General features: G+C 38.9%; 1 protein-coding gene across 1 annotated transcript in view; it reads right to left on the reverse strand.

Moving 5' to 3' along the window:
• LOC122797804 (SCO-spondin-like) overlaps positions 1–22,576 on the reverse strand; it is a 4,708,783-nt gene that overhangs the window by 4,205,460 nt on the left and 480,747 nt on the right. The window contains exons 15-16 of the mRNA XM_044066325.1: positions 18,184–18,310; positions 8,318–8,490 (exon numbers count right to left, since the gene is read on the reverse strand). Of these exons, the coding sequence (XP_043922260.1) occupies positions 8,318–8,490; positions 18,184–18,310 (300 nt within the window). The remainder of the gene's footprint in view (positions 1–8,317; positions 8,491–18,183; positions 18,311–22,576) is intronic.

The following is a 22,576-nucleotide window of genomic DNA, read 5'->3' on the forward strand; positions in this document are numbered from 1 at the left end:
TCCGAAAAGCTCCTTGGGACTTCTGGAACCACATTTTTCCTCCCTTTTGCCCTTTGGTGTATGGTCTAGTAGGGGTGGAAAAACAGACTCCTACGACAGATAGTCTTTCCATCTTGCTCACACCTAGTGAGGGTCTTCTTGACTTTAGGCCAGAAAAGGGACGAGCCATCAAATGGGGTATTAGTGAAGGAAGACTTGAAGGCTTCCACAAAGAAGCATAACTGCATCCAGGAATGTCTCCAAAGAGCTATTGCTGAAACCAGTGCCCAACTTCAACCATCGGCTGCATAAGAAATGAGCCGCATGGACAAGTTAACTATGGAATTAAGGGTATTGAGCTGGGCTGTCACCTTATCAGGAAAACCTTCAGTTGTACTACACTGTAGAGCATCTCCAAGCTGTTTTAGGAGATCTCTTTGAAGATGGGTAAAATGTGTCAAATAGCTGAGCAATTGCATAGCAAAAGTTGCTGAACTAAAGATGCGTTTCCCATACCTGTCCATAGTCCTGGAATCTCTGTTAGGAGGATGGACAGTAGAAGAGGTTTCAGACATCTCTTTCTTGGTGGCTGCCGCCACCACCATGGCATCAACCGGCACTCCCTTGGTAAGGAACATTTTGTCTTGGGGTGATGTAATAAATTTGGTGGGCCTCCGAGGGACAGGTTCCACAGTATCAGGAGACTCCCATGCCCTTCGAGCAACCAACTTCACTAGTTCATAGAAGGGTGGAGTCATCCAGGATGTGGAGGGTTGAGACCCAAAGGCCTTCAGGAGCACCGATTAATTATCAGTAGGGATAACGGACTGCCAGTCACCCCTCTGCTTAAGGACTTCAAGGATATCAGCAAAGGAGGACCATGGGGACCCTTCTGACTCCTCTAAATCGGTGTCTGATGTGACAGACTCCTGTGGGGAGTCTAAATGCCTCCTCTTGCAAAGCTTCTTCCTGGGAACCTCATCAGTGGGAGCTTCTAGTGAGGTCTCAGTAGAACATGGGTCACCCAATGGGGCTACCTGAGGGTCTGGGTCTCGATGCTTTACAGGGACCTGTGATGTAGAGGTAGAATGCGGCACTTTAGGGGAGAAGGAGGAAGGCCCTGATGACATAGGAGTCTTGAAAGACATAACCATCCTCATAGCATCGAAGGCTCCACTGCTCTGATGGGAGGAAGTAGCCAGTTCCAAAGAAGATGGCAGCCTCCCTGGCGCTGACACAGTGGACAACAACCCAGAGGAAGGAGCCGAGCTCATCCGTGCCGAAGCTCCAAGGGAAAGGGTCGGAACTGACCCATCGGTTCGACTCTCCCCCCTGGAGCCGACCAGAGAGTGTCGGCTCCCAGACTCCTCGAATGGCACTGAAGTAGTCTGAGTTGACAGAGCTGATGGCACTGGAGCAGGCCTCGGCTCCGAAGGTTCCACAATCATCAGTTCCACCTCCCTCGGCTCTGAAGGTTCCACAATCATCAGTTCCACCTCCCCCGGCTCCGAAGGCCCGGCTCAGTTCAGAGGAGGAGTAGACACAGCAGGTAAAATAGTCATTGGCTCCGAAACCAGTTGGGCTGAAGCCGATAATAATTTGGCTTTGTCAGATTCTCGAGAAGCCTCTGAACCACTCGGTCCACATCCACATTGGAGAGGGTTCTCGAAGAATGAGTAGAAGGTATTGAAGAAGCCACTGACTGCAAAATGGGTGATTTCAAAGTTTCGGAGACTGGCTCCAATACCGAGGATCATCTCCAAAACACAAGCTCGGTGCTTGGTTCCGAAGACTGCGGAACGGCGACCGTACCTTCTCAGCAAGGCTTGGAGCCGAAGACTTCGGCTCCGAAGAAGCTTTAGATGACTTTGAACCTTTCGATGATTTTGAAGTCTGGTCGGCCTTATCCAACAATTCCTGGAAATCTGGTTTCAGCAAACCCCTGTCAACCAGTTTTCTTCTGCATTCCAGTAATACTCTACTACTAAAGGAGTGATAAATGGAGCAGTCCTCCTGAAGATGGACTGCCCCCAAACAGTACACACAACTGACATGCAGATCAGTTAAAGACATTTTCTGCCCACACTTATAGCATTTCTTAAATCCAGATTTTTGCTTTTCTTTATGATCAGCCATATTAGCAAACAGTATAAAACTCAGTCTGAGACAAAAAAGGTATATATATATATATATATATATATATATATATATATATATCTGTCTAAAGATAAACACTCTAGAAAAGAGACCAATCTAATATTGGAGTAGCTAACAAAACACACAGCAAAACGCTAAAGCTATAAAGACTAATATATCTAATCAAACTCTTAACTATACAACTTTAAATTTTAAATTTTAAAATTTGCTAAACTTCTTATAAAACAGGATAGGGTGAAAACTAAAACGTGACCAAGAAGGCCTAAGAGCAGCCGCTCTATAAGGATGAAAAACTCGTCAAAAAACAGCAAGGACAGAGCCTGAACAAAAAACTAAGGCTAACTAGCCAAGAAACACACTATTAATATATAGGACTTTAAAGATAACTATCCAAACTAAGTAAAAGTTAGAAATACTGGCCCAAGCTCTCTCTCGACCTCCGATCTGTTGAAGAGGCAAACTAGATCTGAGGTGAGACAGAGAGTATCATGGGATAGGGACTTGGCCTCAAGCTGCTCTAAAAGCTTGAGCTTGTGAAAGCAGCCGACTCGGAGCCAAGGGATCAGCTCTGAACCCATGTGTAAGAATGAACGGCGAGATTGAACAACTTCACATCTCTAGTTATGCCCTGAATAGCTTCAATCAATGCAAAACAGTAGTTTATGCCAAAACACAGTAATTTTTCTTTATTTATGTTTAATGTGCTCTTTTTGCCCTTTATTATATTTGTTTTACTCATTTAATCTTTTTTCATGCCCCATTTTACTTTCCTTGTGCTCGTTTTATTCTAAACATGCACATTTTACTTTAAACATGCTCATTTTGCAATTCATAGGTAATTCCAACCCCCTAATATCCTTTTCTGATAATCATTTTATCAAATATCTTAATTTCAAACATTTCGTTTAATTAATAAAATTTTTGTGCTTCTCGCTTGCTTAATAATGCATTCTGTGCCCTTCTAATGCTCTGTTTTATATTTTTAATAAAATAAATAATTTGTGCATGTTTTCATTACCTTTGGTTCATTTCTGTCCCTTTTTATACTCAGTTCTTTTAGTTTACCTTCACTGTTAACGCTGCACCTCATAGCTCTGAATAGCAGTCTCTGGAATCCCAGTTTTGACATCATGTCGCTCGTCTGGTCAGGATAAAACAGATGACTTCTGTGGGTTCTGTTAAAGCAGCTTTATTATGTACAAACACATCAGGATTGAAGATTAATAAATTTAACTTAGATACACTTATAAACAAACTAGCTACCACACTCATACATGCTCAATCTCTGGCTGCACTCTCAAAATGACACTGAATCTATCACGTGCTTGCTATTTATATGCATGTGCTGTCCTTGAAATGCTTCTTAAAGGTACAAACACACACACTATTCTACATGGGAAGAATATAAGTATGGTATGGAGAGACTACAACAAAGCATTTGACAGCATCCCACATTCATAGATAAAGGAGTGCTTAGAGATGTACAAGATACAACATTGTTTGATTACATTACAGTGGCATACCACTCTGCAGCTAAGCCATGATAAAGGACAAATTATTAGCCCAGGAATAAAAATTCAAAGGAGAATATTCCAGGGTGACACTTTGTCACTACTACTCTTTTGCCTTGCCTTAACCCATTAAGCTGTCTACTTACCACATTAGGTTATTGTTACAATTCTGCTCCCAGAAAACAACAAAGTATAAAGACTTCTCTTCTTCTTTTTGTGGGTGATTTAAAACTGCATAGTTCATCAGATGAGGAACTGAAAGGACAACTGCAAGTGATCAAAGCTTTCTCAGATGATATAAGAATGTCATTAGGTTTCGATAAATGTGCAAAAGCAGGAAAGCTACAGCACCAAGAAAATATCAGTATGGCACAGGGATGTGATATAAAGGAATGTGAACAGGAGGCAGCACATAAATATTTGGGAATTTAGGAAGGATCAACAATAAAATATGAACAAATGAGAACAAAACTTAGTAAAGAATAATTTAAAAGACTAAAATGAATACTGAACATAGCCCTGATATCTAGGAACAGATAGGCACAGGGGCACAGGAAATAATTTTCTTGGGTGGCAAAAGCCAGGGTACTGTTTGGCTAGGTTTATATAAGCCCTAGGGCCAATAGCCTAGTACCTACATATGAACCTTTGAACGAAGTCCAAGCTGTAAAACAATTTGCTCTTCCTGTCCTAACTTAAGAGTTTTGGGATGACTGACTGGTCCCAAAAGGCATTGGATCAGCCTGACAGGAAAACAAGAAAATATTTCATGCTTATCAAATGATTTATAAAAATCATTGCATACCAAGGTTATATAGTCCGCATTCTGGAGGAGGTGTGGGCCTCCTCAAAACTGATTACATGTACAGATCTGCAGTCGTAGGACTACATACATACGTGCTGACCTCACAAGAGCCAAACATAGTGAAAGTCTTAAAACATGAGGAGAACAAGTCTAAGATTACTTCCCAGCTTCGTTTAGAAGAAGCATATCAATGTCAAGCCAGAATGGAAACAAAACCAGAAGCAGACAAACATCAGGCAGATGAATGTGCCAAAAGAACAAAATAAATAATATAAGGTGAAGGATCAGATGAGAAGGCAAGAAATATGGAAAAGGCATAAATATAGTTGCAAATACAGAAAACTCCAGGAACAAACTCATGTTGATTAGAAACTGATGGTTACGGAGAGATGACTTTAAACCAAAAGAAAAAAGGTTAATATTTGGTGGCCCAGGATAGTGGACTACATACAAGTTGGTTTACAAAGAGACAAATGCAGGTTTTGTAAAACAGAATTCGAAATGGTCGCACATTTTGTTGTTGGGTGTGATACACTAATGGCAGAGGGTCTGTATAGTGAAAGGCGTAATAAAGTGGCAAGACTGTTGCATTAGCCATTATGCAAACATTATAACACTGAAGTAGCTAAGAAGCACTGGAAACATGACACAAAGCATTATAGAAAAAGATGAAGTTTATATCACATGGGATCACCCATTACCAACAGTTCAAAAACAGATATGAGAAAAATAGGCATGGTAGTCAATGAAAAGAAGACAAAAACAGATATAGCAGTCAATGAAAAGAAGACCAAAGTAGCATCAATGAAACTGCTGCACTCAGTGATTACAGCGTCTTGCATACAGAGAGACACAAAGTCACAAAATATCAAGATTTGCAGGAAGAAATTAAGGCAATGTGGAAGTAGTATTTGTATTTAGATATGCTAACGATACATGCACCTCCATATGAATTGCAGAAGGAACCTATTATGGGCACACTGCAGGTGCTGCGAAGAGCACTTTTGGCTAACAGCAAAGATTGAATCAATACTAATTTCATGAACTTTAATCATATATTGACTTAGGAATAGGATCCATTTCTTTCATGGCATAAAAAAACTAAAAGGTTTGGAGAAATTAAACTGAGAGACTGCCTTATGTAAAGCTCTATAGTACTAGTCAGGTGTTGCTTCTTGACCTCAAAAGTAATCCTTAGGAGGTCTTTGCTGTCAGTGCAGGCAAGGTGCTTTACAAATTTACAATCTCCACTTCACTTGCTTTGTGCTATCCTAATAGTTAGGGATATTTTAGGGCAAACAACACATTTCCAGCAACATATTAGCAACAGAAGTATTATATGAACCATTAAAAACAAAATATGGTATTATATCCATTGTTGCAGACATATAATGACCACTTTATTAAATTACCCAGGCAAGCGCTATGGTGACATCAACTTCTTAGTCTTTTATGGTTAAGTTTTGAAAAAATATCATAAAAAATCTCTAAAGGATTGATTATATTTAATGAACCATCAGTATGCATATGTTTTATAGACTAATTACTCACCCAACAATATCTGTTTTATAAACTACATAATTCTTTGCAGAAATTTAAACAAAAAGATATTATTTCACAAGATGCAAACAACATAAGCAGTTATTATATCACAAGACTACCTCCATCTGCTTTTAAGATATCACTTATCAACTTTATGGTGTTAAGCATATTCAGTTCTATTATCCTCCTGTTTTATTTAGATTTCTTTTTTCCTACCTAAAATTCCTGAAGTCCCTGAATATCCATCTGACTAATAAAAAACTGTAATTACATTTCAAATATAACATAAAGAATCTGTTCATCCACAACCCCTTTTTTCCCATTTTTGCACATGGGATCGGAGTGTCACATCAGCAGTGACAATCGTCTATTGCCAGTGTTCACACTGCTGGGTGGCTAGCCCTGCTGTGGTTGTTCTTTTATACCACACATACACACTTATAGCTACTGCCAATTTAGAATGCTCAATCTACCTGTTGCATATCTTGGCAACATGGGGGAAACTGAAGCACCCAGGGGAAAACCCATGTGAACATAGTGAGGACCTGCAGACTCTACACAGAAGACACCCCAGCTGTAAATAAAACCAGAGAACTTGCTGTGGGGCAACAACACTACTTGCTGTGCCAGTGTGCTGCCCTATTAGAAAAGAATATGGTTGTTTATTAATCTCACCTGGACATCTCTGTTGAGTGCAACTTTCACCTGGTCTGGCTTTCTTTCATGTTTATAATTTATTGCAGTAAATAGCATTTAAATTAAAAAAATGCCTTTTAACAAGATTTTATCAGATTACATAAACCTTTTTTTAACAGCCATACTTCATCTTGTCACTGCATATAACTTTTGCCCTTAAAGTGCAGTTTTACTTAGTCTCAAGATTATTATAACAGCTACTCAGCTACATGATTAGTGAAGTTGGAGGTAAATGCTCTGGTGTTCCTCCAACAACCCACATACCACAGGTGCACAGGCATGTACTAGCATGCAAACCCAGTCTCTCTCTCACACACACACACACACACACACACACACACACACACACACACACACACACACACACACACACACACAAACACACAAACACACACACACGCATGCTCTCTCATCTCCCACACACACAGATGGCTTTGCAATACTTACCCTCTGTGGTGCTAACAGCTTCACTCCTGACATATGAATAAATTTGTGTACTCCACCAAAAAAAAGTCAAAAGATGTAAGACGCTATTTTTGATTAACACCCCCAAAAGTATGATAGAACTATTTTTTGAATTGCTCCACCATGTTAGTCTATTGTATTAATAATCTTAAGTTGATTAAATGTTAATGCCCCTTTGAGCTCTTTGCACCAATCTGTCCTGAAGGTGTTGCACATTATTATTATTATTTATTTATTTTTTTATCAGTGTCTTCTGGTCCAAACTCTGTGGCATTTGTGTAGTCCTCCTCTGAGAACAGCAACAAAAGCTCCATGTGAAAAATGATCACCATAGCTCTTAACCTTACAGCATTAAAAATCATAGTACTTACTGTTAAAATCATACCTGAGGGTCAGAAAGAGGAACAGTTTCTTATATTTCACAATAGATTGTATTTATATATTAGATCCCATTTAGTTAATGATAGGGACTTTTTGCATATGCTTAGTTTACTTATTTAATAAGGTATGTACCCATAAACATAAGCGTAACCCATAAACAGGTTGACTATATGATGAACATCAATAAATCCAGATGCAAGGCTAAATCATAGTACTATGTCTAAATCATAGCACTTAAAGAGGTATGAAGATCATACACATAGGCAGGTGTATATATATATATATATATATATATATATATATATATATATATATGTATAAATATATTGCTCATCACTAATAAGCCTTCTGTAAAGTAATATTTTGAATACACTGAAGGGTTACTGTTTAATTTCTACTGGCCAGGAGCTTCATGCTTTCTTTCACTTTATCTTTAGTCACTATGGCTACAGTTCAGCTCCAGCATCCAGTACAAACCAGCTTTTGGCACTGCCAGATACTGTAAATGTGTGTGCTTGTGTGTGTGTGTGTGTGTGTGTGTGTGTGTGTGTGTGTGTGTGTGTGTGTGTGTGTGTGTGTGTGTGTGTTTGAGTGTGTGTTGGAGTGTAAGTTTTGTGTGTTTGTTCTGAGTCTTTTTCCTAAATAACCATTAAGTTCACCTGCTTAGCAATGTACAACTAGTTTGGATGATAGAGAGACAGAGAGAGAGTCTGAATTGACAACAGAATTTCTTTATGTGTGAAATACACAATTCTTTTGTTCATAATTCACATGTTCTTACCTTGTTTGCAAAAACTGGCTGCAGAGTGATGTAGGCTACAGTCACCTCCAGCCCCCACAGAAAATTAACACCAAACGTCTGAATGAGCAGGAAGGAGGAGGATGCTTTTCTGACTGACAAGTCAGCATTAATAAAAGGAAGAGTAACTTCCTGTCCATTTACTGTAACGTCACCTGGAAAACAGTAACAACAGGAGATTTTAGTCACTGGATTTGCCCAACAGATTGTTAAACAAATGCTTGTTTTTAAGTGTTTAGTGCTTAAACCATATGAAACAAGACCATTACTTCAGCATTTCCAGTCCACTTACAGTAATGTCAAATTTTACCTAGATTACAAAAAAAATATATATGTTTCAGGCTTTGGTACCTCTCATTTACATTTTGCCCCGCAATGTTATCTTCTTAGTCTTTCTGCATATTTTTCCAAAGTGTACAACTGTAGCATTGCATATTATGTTCTGTATCTGCTTACCTTTAGAATGGCACCTTTCCAACTCCCTGTGGCATAAAGTGCTTCTTGATTCACTACACAACAAACTAGCCTCTGTGTTCCTTTGTTTTCCAAGTCTTCAAATTTGTTTCTTACAGACAGAATTAATTGAAAAAAACTTCTGCTATGTGTCATGATCACTTTTTATTGACCATTTTACCTGTCCTGAGCAGCTTCCTATTTCCCACATTATGTCCACTAACATAACCATTACCTCATTCTTCTATGACCTGGTGAGCCTATGTAAATGTATTGGTTTATATAATTAGAATGCTACCTTTGTTTACAAGGTAATGGCCCTTATATAATATAAATGCAATTGTTTACTTTGTAAGCATTTTTGTCTAGTATTACTTGTGTTCTTTTATTGTACAGGACATGTTAGTGGTACTCAGGAAAGTGATTATAAAATCTGCATTCCCCAAAATCTGAAAATGTAAGTACAATCTGAAAGATGCAAAAACTAGCAAAGTGAAGAGCAAATGACATGCATGAGCTCTCAAAATGGTGAAGAGGCTAATGGCCTTTTAAAAGTAGATGTTATTTCCATATGCAGAAAGGTAAGACGATGAAAAGCAAATGAGAATTCAGTGAAGAGCTGTTGAATGTTACAAGAGAGAAACATTTCTGAGAATCAAGCTGACCACAATCAACAAAACATGCTGGAGGGACAGGTTCATAACCCAGAGACTGCCCATGCTGTGGAATAGACTTCCCATACATATCAAGCAGAGCATCTCACTGGCCCTCTTCAAGAGAAATCTTGATGAGTGGATAGGAAATAGAAAATTCACCCCAGGGATCACTCCAGTGGCTTTACTCGACAGAGGCACTGGGAACTAAGGTTGGGTGGCACGATGCCAGGGTAATCCTATGGGCTAGGCTTGTAAAGGCTCCAGGGCCATTAGCCTAGTACACACCTATGAACCTATGAGCTTACATTAGCTGCAGGGTATACAACCAGGAACAGCTGTGTATAAATATATAAGGTAAGTTGGTCCTGAAAATTAAATATAAGCAGAAACCCTTGACTTGCTCTCAGGGAGGAAAGCATCACGGATGAGAACAGAATCCAAGGGTTACAACAGGAAAAGAAAACAAACTAATCCAGAAACGGAAGATGGTAATGAGATGTCAAGTGCTGTACGATGTCAATGGGAATGGAGCAATCAACTAGAGGATGTTTTGTAGAAAAAGGCATTATTGTTTCACACATAACATAAACATGTCATTAACATTGCAAATTCGATTCCGCTAGTGTTGAGAGGTAGTTCATCCACAAGAAATATATCCCTATCACTTTTCAAGAACGAAAAGCATCAGAATCAGATCCACATTCAGTGATGACTAATTCTTGCTTTCTATGAACTTTAATAGTAGAAACACGAGATGCACTGCACTGTACAAAGAATGCATTGTAATATTAGCTAGATTTAATATACAGAAGAAAAAAAACTGGGAGAGACAAGTAATGGTTAGCTTCGCAATGCAAATTCAAGATGTGATAAAATATGCTGTAGAGGGAGCAAAAGTTGAGGAAGAAAGGAAATGCAGAATTACATGCTAGTGCTGAAGCTGGAGTGGAAGGCAAAAGATCTGTGGTGGATGCCCAAATTTATACAAATTCTTTGTTTCCTCACCATTGGCAATCCTCATGGTTTTAGTCAGCTGGCCTAAAATATAATATGAATCACCAGCAGCCATAATGCATACCCATTTCTGATTCTGCAGTGGTACCCAAAAAGAGACAGGCAAACTTCCTCAAGTGGGTGATAAATGTGTTAAGAGCAAGTAATGTCACCTGAAACAGAACTGAATGGAATGGGAAAATACAGTTGTAGCAGTTGAACTTACCATAACAGCAGATGTTTGAATGAACATTGATGCAGTAGCCTTAGCTATATGGATTATATCCTTCCAAAGCTTTTGGGCACATTCCATGCACCCAAATGTCAAGCAACTCAAGCTTAGCTGACTAAAAGACAAGTTGGGTACAAAGCCCTTTAGACCTTTCCTGCTGCTGAAGAGTACACTCCTCTTAGGCTTTCAAGAATCGATGGTTGACTTGTGCTTTCCTTTGCTGGACAGATAAGGTCCCTTAGGAGAAAAAAAACTCCATTTTCTTATATTTATTGATATTTTATTACTTTCTCCTTCAGGAAAGTTATATTAAAGCCAGGAGTGTTGTGTTTTAGTGGGCTACCTCAAGACTGTAACATACTTTTAAACAGAGCACTCGTTTTTTTTTTCTGTCAGTTAAAAGTAATGTTAACTAACTGGTAAGACATTTCCTGTGGAGAAATTAAGTTGACTTTCCCATCATGGGGCTGCCACAGATTGTGAAAGTGCTTTTTACTGCATTTTTCTGACAAAAGAGTAACTTTTGTGGCCTGGTAGTTTTACCAGCATCAATTGCTTGTCCTCCCCATAAAAGAGGCACCATTTTCGGCTTGACCATAGAACAGATGGTCAGTCCTATGGTCACAGTCCTTCTTCTAGTCACAAAAAGACATTAAGCAAACAGCCTGTGCCATCACAGTACTCTAGAAATTTTTCTCAGCTGCAGGTAGGCAACTCTGCTGTGGCCATTTGTTATGCCTCAGACCACTCATCTTTTACCCCAGATCCCTCAAGCATAGCACCTACAGCCAATATGTCACCTATAGCAAAAATTATGGAAAGGTGTGCTCACAAGCAACTCCTACACTACCTTACCCTAAATAATCTTCTGTCAATAACTCAACATGGGTTTCGCCCTCATCATAGTACTACCACTGCCCTCCTTTCCTTTGTTGATTCAGTTAACAACAATTGGAACAATAAATTAATCACTTCTGCTCTCTTTCTTGACTTGTCAAAAGCCTTTGACATGGTCAATCACCAACTATTGCTCCACACCCTTAAAACCCTTCACCTCGATAACCTAGCCCTACGTTGGTTTAATGCTTACCTTTCTGGTAGACAACAAGCAGTCCAGTGGCAAAGCACACTATCTCACTTGCTACCAAATACCATTGGAGTTCCCCAAGGCTCTATACTTGGCCCCCTTCTCTTCTCTGTATTCATAAACGACCTACACTCAGTCATCCCCAATGCCACCTGCATTCAATATGCAGATGACTCCACCCTGATCTGTTCTGATGTCTCTCTCCATAATCTCCAAGTAGTCACCCAACACTGTTTTGCGGCAGTTGAAAAATGGTTTTCTGAACGGAAACTCATCCTAAATCCCATAAAAACTAAGCTACTTCTTATCTTCCCCACTTCTGGAACCCCCTTAGGCCTATATCTACCACATTCTAATAATATGATCTTTCATGTTCAATCCAACAACGGTACCATCATAGAGCCTGTCACCAACACCAAACTACTAGGTGTTACTATTGACCACAAGCTCAAATTCGATGTTCACATTAGTCAAACGATTAAAACAGTAAACAAGAAACTAGGTTCCTTGTACAGAATCAAGAACTTTCTTACTCCGAATACCAAACTAACTATAGCATGGTCACATCTTCTCTCCACCCTTCTGTATGCCTCCCCTGTCCTATCCTTCCTCAATACAAATGAGCTCAACAAACTGTCAGTTGTCTATAACCATATCGCTAGATTTGTCACTGGCTCACCTTACCGTACTCATCACTGCCACAACCTAAAGAAACTTGAATGGTTAGAATTACCTAACCTTCTTAAATTCAACCAACTTATGGAAGCATTTAAAATAATTAAGGAACCAGAAAAAAACCCCTCTCTGAACAAACTCCTGACCCCCTACTCCAACCTTAACTGCCTTCGATCTTCTAAAAGTGTCCTGGTACATACCATGAAATCAAATAACTCAGGAGGTGATGCTATCTACGCAAATTCTATTGGAAGGCTCTGGAATTCCCTTCCTAATAACCTAAGACTGATAACTTCCCTCAGCCAGTTTAAAACTAGTCTCAAGTCTCTACTTAAGTTCCACTGGCTATGCCCTTGTTACAATCCTGGCTGACCATATAACTCCCTACCACTCACACACAATTATCTAAAGGACTCTCCACCTTAAATCGCTCTAGATCCCTTTAACCTATTCTCCAAACACGTTTGTCCCTCATAGACTGCCCCCCTCGTATAACCATAGAATTGACCTATGAAAGATCTTATATCCTTCTCCCTGGTATCTTAAGCTCAAACCTCATTACTTATTACCTACCTGTATATCTGGGTATTTACTCATCATGTATTTGTGGTATTGAATATTGAATATAGTGTATTTGTTAATAAGTACCTCTGAACTCTGTATACTATTATTGCTGCTTATGTTGTTTTATGTAGTGTTTATTGTTTCTTTTCATATGTGGAGCTTTTCTCCCCGGATCTCTGCTGAAAAGGGATATGTATCCAGTCGGACTAACCCGGTAAACAAATGTAAAATAAACAAAATAAATAATAAATATGGACCTCGGGTTAGCCAAGACCTCTGTAGCTGCTGGAATCCCCTCAGTGGGCAAGAGAGAGCCACTTTTGTCAGTTCTGGGAGATAGAACAGGGACGGTTTCCCTGTTGTGTTAGAATACTATGCCCATCCATGTGGAAGCAGCACCTGCCATTAGTAACAAGGCTGGCTTCACTTTTCCTGTCAAAAAGAGAAAAAACAAAAAACAAAAAATGTATCTACTCCTCTTTAAATGTATTTGGCTAGTAGAAGTTTACTGAGACTGGCTCAGGGTTTAATTCAGGCTACTGAGCCTTCTTGTGGAGTAGTTTTGGATAAAAGAAAGTGAGATGCCTCTTTTCCTGAAGAGATTCAAGATTTTGAATCTGAACAGGAAGATGCAGTGACAGATTCTGGGTTTTGTCCTCCGATTTCTGATTTAGTCTCAGAAGAGAATGAAGGAACTTAGTTTCTGATTCTCCCTGGGAGTTTCTCTTTCTCAGAGACTAATGCTAGAATGTCCCAGTGTTTTCATGGAGGAGAACTCTGTGGTTTAAGTTGTTAAAGAAGGATTTTCCAGAATCTATACCCATTCCTCCTGTTTTGTCTGCTTTAGAAGATGTTGTGTCTTGCTTTTTATACACTGTTCCCAAACATGGCTTTAACAGTTATAGTCTTAGCTGACTCCAATGCTGCTAAGCACTTAGTTAACTTCAATCCTACTCTTTCTAATAAGGATGGGAAAATTATTGATGGGTATGGGGAAAAGTGTATTCTTCTGCAGCTTTGATTTTCAAAATTTTAAATTGTCAGACTCATATGTTAAAGTATGTTCTAACATATTGTGAAAGTATGAGAAATGTTTTATCTACAGTTTCTTCTTGTGAAGAAAAATCTGCTTTAAATAACTTAGTTCCTTCTATTTCACAGGTCACTACTCTTTGTTTACAATGTGTAAATGACTCTGTTGATACTCCTTCCAGGGCTATGGTTACTGGTACTGTTTTAAGGAGGTTTGATTGGCTGCATTCCCAGAATCTTCCAGATTATATAAAATGAGATTTAAATTCTCACTTGGATAGAGGTCATCAAAAAGTATGATGAAAGTGGCAGGCTGATCCAGGGAATCTCTAAAAATGTTCAGCCCTCCCTCCAATTTATACAAGGGATTTTATTTTCTCCTCATCCACATTTAGCAAAAAAAAAAAAACAATAAACAGTCTCAACAGAATTCGGGTAAACAGACATTGACAAAGAAGTGGCAATGAGGTTTCAGAAATAAGTCTCACACATGCACATCCCAAACCAAGGACATTGCAACAAGTCTGAATGACTATTCAAGAGACCTTCTGAGCCCTCCCACCCTGGTCCCTTTTCTCTTCCAGAAGGTCTAAATTTCCATTTTTCTCTTTAGCAACAGGTTAGTTCAGACAAATAGGTTCTAAAATCATTCATCAGCATTATAGATGGCAGTGGGAGGCAATTCCTCCTTTCCAGGAGGTCATTCCCCATCCTGCAGACCAGACTCTTTTGTTTCCACCTGCTCTTCATCACATGCTGCCCCAAGGAATGCTAGAATCACTTCCTCCTTCCCAGGTGAGGAAGGGGCTTTATTCAAGGATGTTCCTAGTACCAAAGAAAGAAAATGTTTGGAAACCAGTTCTGAATTTTTCTTTCCTAAACATGTTTGTGACAGTGTCCACATTCAAAATGATGTCACTTCACAACCTGCAAACACTTCTTTCTCTTTCAAGTTTCTTGGTAATACTAGACTTTAAAGATGCTTATCATCACATCCCTATTCATTCAGACTTCAGACATTTCTTAAGGTTTTGTGTATCTGGATCACATTATCAGTTCTCTGTCTTACCCTTTGTACTCACCATTGCACCAAAGTATCTAGCTCCGGTTATAGCTCATTGCAGGCTACAGGGTATCCATATTTTTCAGTATTTAGACGACTTGCTTATCTTTGCAGTCTTTTTCAAAATGTCAGGAATCTTTCTTCTCTCTCTCTCTTGGGTGACACATCTCGTGCACAAGCTGGAATTCGACAACAACACTCAAAAATCTTTTTTGACTTACTCACACAGGACTGTGTTCCTGAGATCTTAACTAGACACTTCAGTTTAAAGAATGTTTCTTCCACAGGAAAAAAATATATATATTTATTTAGATCTATTTCTAAGGTTTTCCACTTAGTCTTCAGTCACTGTGAGGCAATATCTCCAGATTTTGGGTCTTATGGCATTTATGATTTTCATGTTATACCTGGCAAGATTCCACATGAGAAAGATGCAGTGGTATCTTAAATCTATTTGGTCCCAGCATCAACACTCGTTATCTTTTCACATCCCAATACTGGAGTTTATCAGAAGAGTTTTTTTTTTTTTTTTTTGGTGAAGACAACAGATAGCCTTAAATCCAGGTCTCCCTTTTTATTCCCTACTGTAAAACAGTCAATACCATACACACTTTGGACTTCGCCTGAAGAGCACTTTCAGGAGGGATTAAAGGTGCAGGGGGTGTGGGACACCAAGGACAGATACAAATATTAAGGAGATGCTTGTCCTGATCAAGGCACTCAGGTCTATATTAGATGAACGAACGATTAAATGTTCGAATCTGTAAAGGTCAACCTTTACAGATTGAACATTTAATCGTTTGAAAATGTTTAAAAATAATAAAAAAAAAATGAAGTGACAAAACCAAATAACAAAGGGTGTAAGCAGGGGGGGCAAGACCCCCTGCACCCCCACACCCCCTACTTAAATATACCAACTCCAAGATGGCGCTACAGTGTAGGGAACGGGAAATTTCCCATTTCCGCACTGTAGTGCACTGATGTGCGATCTCAGAGTTGGTATATTTAAGTAGCGGGGGGTGTGGGGAGCGCAGCCCCCCCATGTGGGGAGGTGCAGGGGGGGGCTTGTCCCCTGCTAAAACCCTTTTCTTTAACTTTTTTTAATTTCTTTTTTTTTTTTTTTTTTTACATCTTTGAACATTTAAATATTCAATCTCTAAAGGTCGACCTTTAGAGAATCGAACATTTAATCGTTCGTTGATGTAATATAGACCCAGTCACTCAACCCTCTAAACCATCTTTGGTCCCTGGGACCTCGCCAAGTGGTTACAGAAAATATCACAGCCATGTGGTACATCAACAAGCATGGGGAACCAGATCATCCACCCTTTGCAGACTAGCTGTGTTAGCTTACAATATAGCTTCACAGCACAGTCTCACTTTACAGGCATCCTGCATTCTGTCCGAATAAAATTGTGTGGCAGACAATCTCAGCAGGACCAAGGCAGACTGTCATGAATGGAAACTATATTTCATCCATCTGTGGGGAGTTCCTCAAGTAGACCTCTTTGTCTCCTGAACAGTCAACTGGCAAAATTCTGTTCTGGGACTCCATGCATGAAGGCCTGGAACACAGATATCTTTTCTTTGGGCAGGAATGTTCCTATATGCCTTTCCTGCCTTTCCACTAATACCCAGAGTACTTCTGAAGATTCAGAAGGAATCCTCCAAGATCACTGTGGTGACTCCCTTTTGGACCAGGCAACTATGATTTTCCCTTCTTTCAGAAACAGCCGTGGGCAATTACCATAAGCTTCTTTGGATATACTCAAACAAGAACAGGGGTGTTTAATGCATCCAGACATCAATCATCTTCATTTAACTACCTGGATGATATTCTTTTAGGCACCCCTTTTCTGAGGACCTGCAGCAGGTACTAATTCAGGCAAGAAAGCCAACTAATAGAAAATCATATATTAGCAAATGGAAAATGTTTTCTAGTTGGTGTCAACAACATAATCAGCACCCATTCAATGCTATTTGTTCACTGGTTTTACAATATTTGTGTGAAATACTATCCCATGGCCTTTCTTAGTCCTCTCTCAAAGTTCATTTATTGTCCATTTCAGCATATCTGCCTATTGCAGGATATAACTCATATAGCTAAGGCTACTGCAGCAGTGAACAATATAAAAAGCATCAGTCCTCTGGTTTTCTTTAGTCAAGGAACCCACAAAGGGAATAAACAATATGACACACAGAAAACAGCTTTACCCCAAATAACTTGGCCACCCTTCTGATTACAGACATAACCGAATAACTCAAAACACACCTTGCCAAGTAAGTAAACAGAAAATACAGTATAACAAAAATTAAGAAGCAAACAATTGTAATCAGCATTACCAGGACAGAAAAAAAACAATAATAATAGCCTGGAATCCTACAAAACTTTGCAATCCACAGTATATGTCATGCACCTCCTCTTATTAGCAAAAATGGGGATTATAAAAAAGTCAAGAAATCTCCTTTCACATTGGCAAGCTATGTAAGTAGTTAGTTCTTTACATTTCTTGACCAAGAAAGTCTGATTGGCAAAAAAAAATATTTTCATCCTAGGTCCAGGAAGAAAAGCTCCACACAAAAAATGATACAATGTCATACATTAATATACAGAATAAAAATAACATAGCGTACTAATTGCAGTAAAGAGGCATAGGGTTAAAAATATTTTTTCAGTAAAGTTCATGAATATAATTCAGATCATATAATACTATGATGAACCTACATTAACATACACTGGATAAACATAAGCTGAATTACAATATAGTAGTAGATATTTCAGAGTAATAAAATTTGGGTACTTTGATTTGATTAAGCTGATGTGGAAAGACAAATAAATTTTGAGTGGTATGAACCAAGCAACCAATTTATTCAATGACTATGGAGCTTCCAGCCAATGAATGCTGTGTAACAGTTCCTTTGTGCCATCTCTGTTACACAGCAATGTCTTTTTGGTGAGCAGCTCTGTATTGTTATTTATGGCAATTAAGGAAAGCTGACAGGCACACACATTTCAGTATAAGTAAGCAAAATGAAAGACTCAATTCCCATAACAAGATGTATTGAATTATTATGTGAAAATAGAGGTATTACCTGTTGTTCGGAGTCTAACGGTGGTCTTATAAATGGTGATACTGACAGCATGGAGGCAATTAGCTGCCCCTTTATTGCCACAGTCTCCCTTCTCAGCAGTTATCATCAACTTCTTATCCACAAAATCCTGTAAGGATCAGAAAAAGGCATAAAGGTGTCAGAAGTAAAAAGCTTATTATCATTTAATTTTTGTTTATTTTCATACTTTTTTTAACAGTACATCTAGTGATAGCCTCTGATACAATTTTCAATTTCTTATACCATTATGGAACTGCTTATCACAAATTTATGATTTATTTTTATTTATTTATTTATTTATTTTACATTTGTTGACCGGGGCAGTCCGACTGGATATATGTCCATTTTCAGCTGAGGCCCGGGGAGAAAAGCTCCAAGATAATAATACACATTGAACATTCAGTAAATGCTAGTTTCAAGCAGATTACAGTCATAAGCAACACCGGCATTTAGCACATATAGTACTAACTTATTATAAAACACTTTACAAAACATAACATTATTTTCAAAGTTATATATACATAACATTATATTCAGGTTTAAGACACACTGAGCAGCAGTTATACAACTGACCATTCCTGAAATGGCATGGTAGAAAAAAGTTAGTAGTTGAAGGTAAGATTTATAAACTCATACCTGCCTTATCGTCCAAAAATCAACCATTGCTTTGAAACACCACCAGTTTATGTAAACTGTATATATATACATATATATATATATATATATATATATATAGTTAAGACAACAGAAGTTTTTTTAGAAGTTTGTGCTGTACTCTGTCAACATCTGCTTGAATGGTTATCTTTTGATCTCACTTGTCTAAATGAACTTTGTCAAAATGATAAACTTGCATAATTTGCAGTGGTCTTCCTGTTCATGAGAAATCAGTTTCCGACTTTTTGCTTTTCAAATGCAGTGTGATTGTGGAGTTAGTATATTTAGGTAAGGGGTGTTTGTCCCCAACTTGGGGTGCAGGGAGGCCACTTCAAAAACAATTTCTTAGGTTTATAGGTTAATTGGTGTATACTAAGCTAATGACAATTAGGGCCCTTAGAAACCTAGCTGTGCAACCCAAATGTGATCCACAAATTTGACTTATATATGTGGTGATTTACTGACTGCCCCTGACCAGGGGTGAATTTCCAATTACCCATCCATTGGTCCAAGTTGTGCTTAAAAGGGATACGGAAGAACTCTGCTTCACATGGACGGGGAGCCTTTTCCAGAGAATGGGAACTTTCTGAGAAACATAACTGCCTCTCCAACATGTCCTATTTATGTCGCAAGCAAAATTTAGGTCTTTTAATCTATTGCTTCTGATGCTGTTTGTTTTGTAGATGTGCAAAGTTTTTTATTCTTTTTTAAAAACATTTCATTACATTAATAAAAAAAAAATGAAAATAGACTCTCTGAATGTATTTAACATGGGCAAAGCTTTATGTTAGTGTAGCAGTTTTATTTTGTCATGTTTGCAGCAACAGAGGCAGTTTCTTAATAAAATCATTATATTCAGTTCCACAATGAGATTCATTAAGGAACTTACTATATACGTACCATCAAAACTGTTTTATACAGGCTTGACACTTTAAAACATCATTATTATAGCTTCATAGGTGGTTAATAGGTTATCTTTGTAAAACCCATTTTAAACTTAGCAAAGCTTACCCCAAATTAAAAAAAAAATTAAGGACATGTCAATACACAAAGGAATTTTATAGTTATGATATAGATTTGTACACACCAAGCGTTCACAGGTTGCTCAATGTCAATTACAGACATAAGTGCCAAACCAGGAGTAAATTTGAATTCCCCATCCTTTGGCCCAAGATATGTTTGAACAGGGTTAATGATGAGTTTTGCTTCATATGGATGGGAAGCCTGTTCCAGAAAATCTCTAACATATAGAACTCTCCCCCCAACATGTCTTATTTATGTCACAGATAAGGTTTACATCCCTAAATTGGGAACTTCTGATGCTATATTTTTTTGTGTGAATGTGCATCAATCAGTGTAGGATCAGAGGAGGTCTTGTAAGCTAGGCATAGAGCACCACATAGCAGTTTTTGGGAGACCAAGTACAGTCATAGGACTTTGAAAATGTCAGGACAGGACTTGTTGCTTACTCCCTGTAATCTTTTTGTGAGGAACCTTTGTGGTCTCTCAAGCTGTTGCAACTGACTTGACGACTGATCTATTGAGAACCAAGCACAGCAGAACAATGACTTCTTTGAACCTGGAAGCTATGTCCTTACTTATAAGTTGTGCAGTATAGAAGGATTTTCTCACCACATTAGACATATGGTGGTGAAAGGTCAGGCTACTGTCAACAAGTGTTCCCAGATCCCTGACCACTTAGTCTACTTTATGGGGTGATTTATCAATTTGCCTATTTCCAAGACAGGACATCTTTCCATAGAACACTATTATGCATTTTTTCACATTGAGTTTTAATCCACGGCTCTGGCATCAGTTGTTTGTCTATGTCAGGCACCCATTGAGGGTATCAGTGTCTTTAGGGGGATTCAATAACAATGTCTAGTTTGTAGTTGCCTGCAAACTTGGACAGTCAGAGACCCTTGATGTTTGCCTCAGTAGATGCCAAAAAGGAGTGACCCCAGCACTGATCCTTGTGGGAGTCCACTAGTGACTAACCTCTTTCTGGAGGTAAATTCCTTTTTCCTAACTTTGTGTCCTATCAGTCAGCCAGCTGACTATCAATCAAGTGACATAGGTTCATAGGTGTTTACTATACTAATGACCACAAGGAATTTTTAAGCCTAGCCATGCACCCCCAAACCTCTGTCAAGTTCTGATACCCTTGATAAGCGTAAGCGTAAGCGTGAGCTTGGGAGGTGAAACATTTACTAGCAGAAGTCTGGAAAATGAACCATTTACAGGCTGCCTGTATCCATTAGAAATATAGGTGCCAAACTAGGAATGAACTTCCTGTTCCCCATCCAATTATCCAAGTTACACTTGAATTGGGATAGGTAAGAACTCTGCTGCCCATAGATGGGGAGCCTATTCCAGGGAAGGGGTAGTGTCTAGGATATATACCTATCTCTCCAGCAGGTCCTATTTATATCACATGCAAACATAATGACATGCTTCTAATGCAAGACACAATAACCCATAAAGTTTCATAGGAAAGTACTATGCATGTAGTCCTGGAGACCATTTAGAGCCTAGCCAAATTTCTACAAAGCACTGTCTAGTTAAGCAACTTCTTTAAAGGCACACAGTAGGCAAATGGAGACAGGGGGAAGGGAACCCCCAGCTCATTAACATTTTGTGGCCTTAATCCTCTTCACTAACTGCCAGGCTTGCCTGAGTTTATGCATAATTTTGAAAGTTTATCTACAATGCCAAGTGAGGTATTATGTTGAACACATTGGCCAGGTCAAGGTAAGTAATGTGGACTGTTTTGCCCTCTTGCATAGCTTGGGTGACCTTCTCAGACAAGTCTAGCAAGTTATGTAGACATGACCTGCATTTGACAAAATTGAAATGGGGAGGACCCAGTGTCTTCAGGTTTCTTATGTCACTGTTTATCAGATCCATGAAAATTATTTCTATGGTCTGGCATATGAGACTAGTCAGGCTTATGTGTCTGTAGTTCCCAAGGTCCATACCCCCTTGTGTAGAGGGAAAACATTTTCATTCTCCATTCATTTGGCATGAAGCCTATCTGGAGGGTATGGTTAGGTAGAGATTCTAGCAAGCCTGACAGGTAATGTTTCATGCTATTCAGGAGACATCCTGGGATGTTTTCAAAGTCGATTGAAGCAGTTGTCTTGGTCTTAGACAGCACAGTGAGGACCTGCTCCAAAGTGACAGTTGGTGGAGAAATAGTGGATGGTATTACTTGGGGGCAGGGGTGACTGGAGGTGACGGGGGTAAAAGTGGATCTCAATTTATCAACCAGATATGCTATAATCTTTGGCTCTGTATAGGTAGTTACACACAACATTAGCTTAGCACATTGTCAGGTGGTACTTTCGGGTCTACTTCAGAAGACTATCCACAAAAGGAAAACACCACTGGACACAGCGACTGAATTCCAAGTGTTTTATTATCAACCAAATAGCAGTCTTCACCAACAAGTTAAGCGCTTTTATCCAAACACTTATTAGGACTTCCTCAGAAGAATAAAACACTTGGAATTCAATCGGTGTGTCCAGTGGTATTTTCCTTTTGTGGATATTGTTGGACTACTGGCTACTTCAGAAGACTGACAAACCAAAAGACTGAATCCCAAAAGACTGAAAATTCAAAATACTGAACACATTTTTAATGCAGGGAATGTGCCCCTTTGTACCCCCCACACCCCCTGCTAACTATATATACCAACACCAAGATCGCGCAACAGTGGAAA

This window comes from Protopterus annectens, chromosome 3.part1 (assembly GCF_019279795.1).
Source record: "Protopterus annectens isolate FY-2018-M chromosome 3.part1, PAN1.0, whole genome shotgun sequence".
NCBI lineage: Eukaryota > Metazoa > Chordata > Ceratodontiformes > Protopteridae > Protopterus > Protopterus annectens.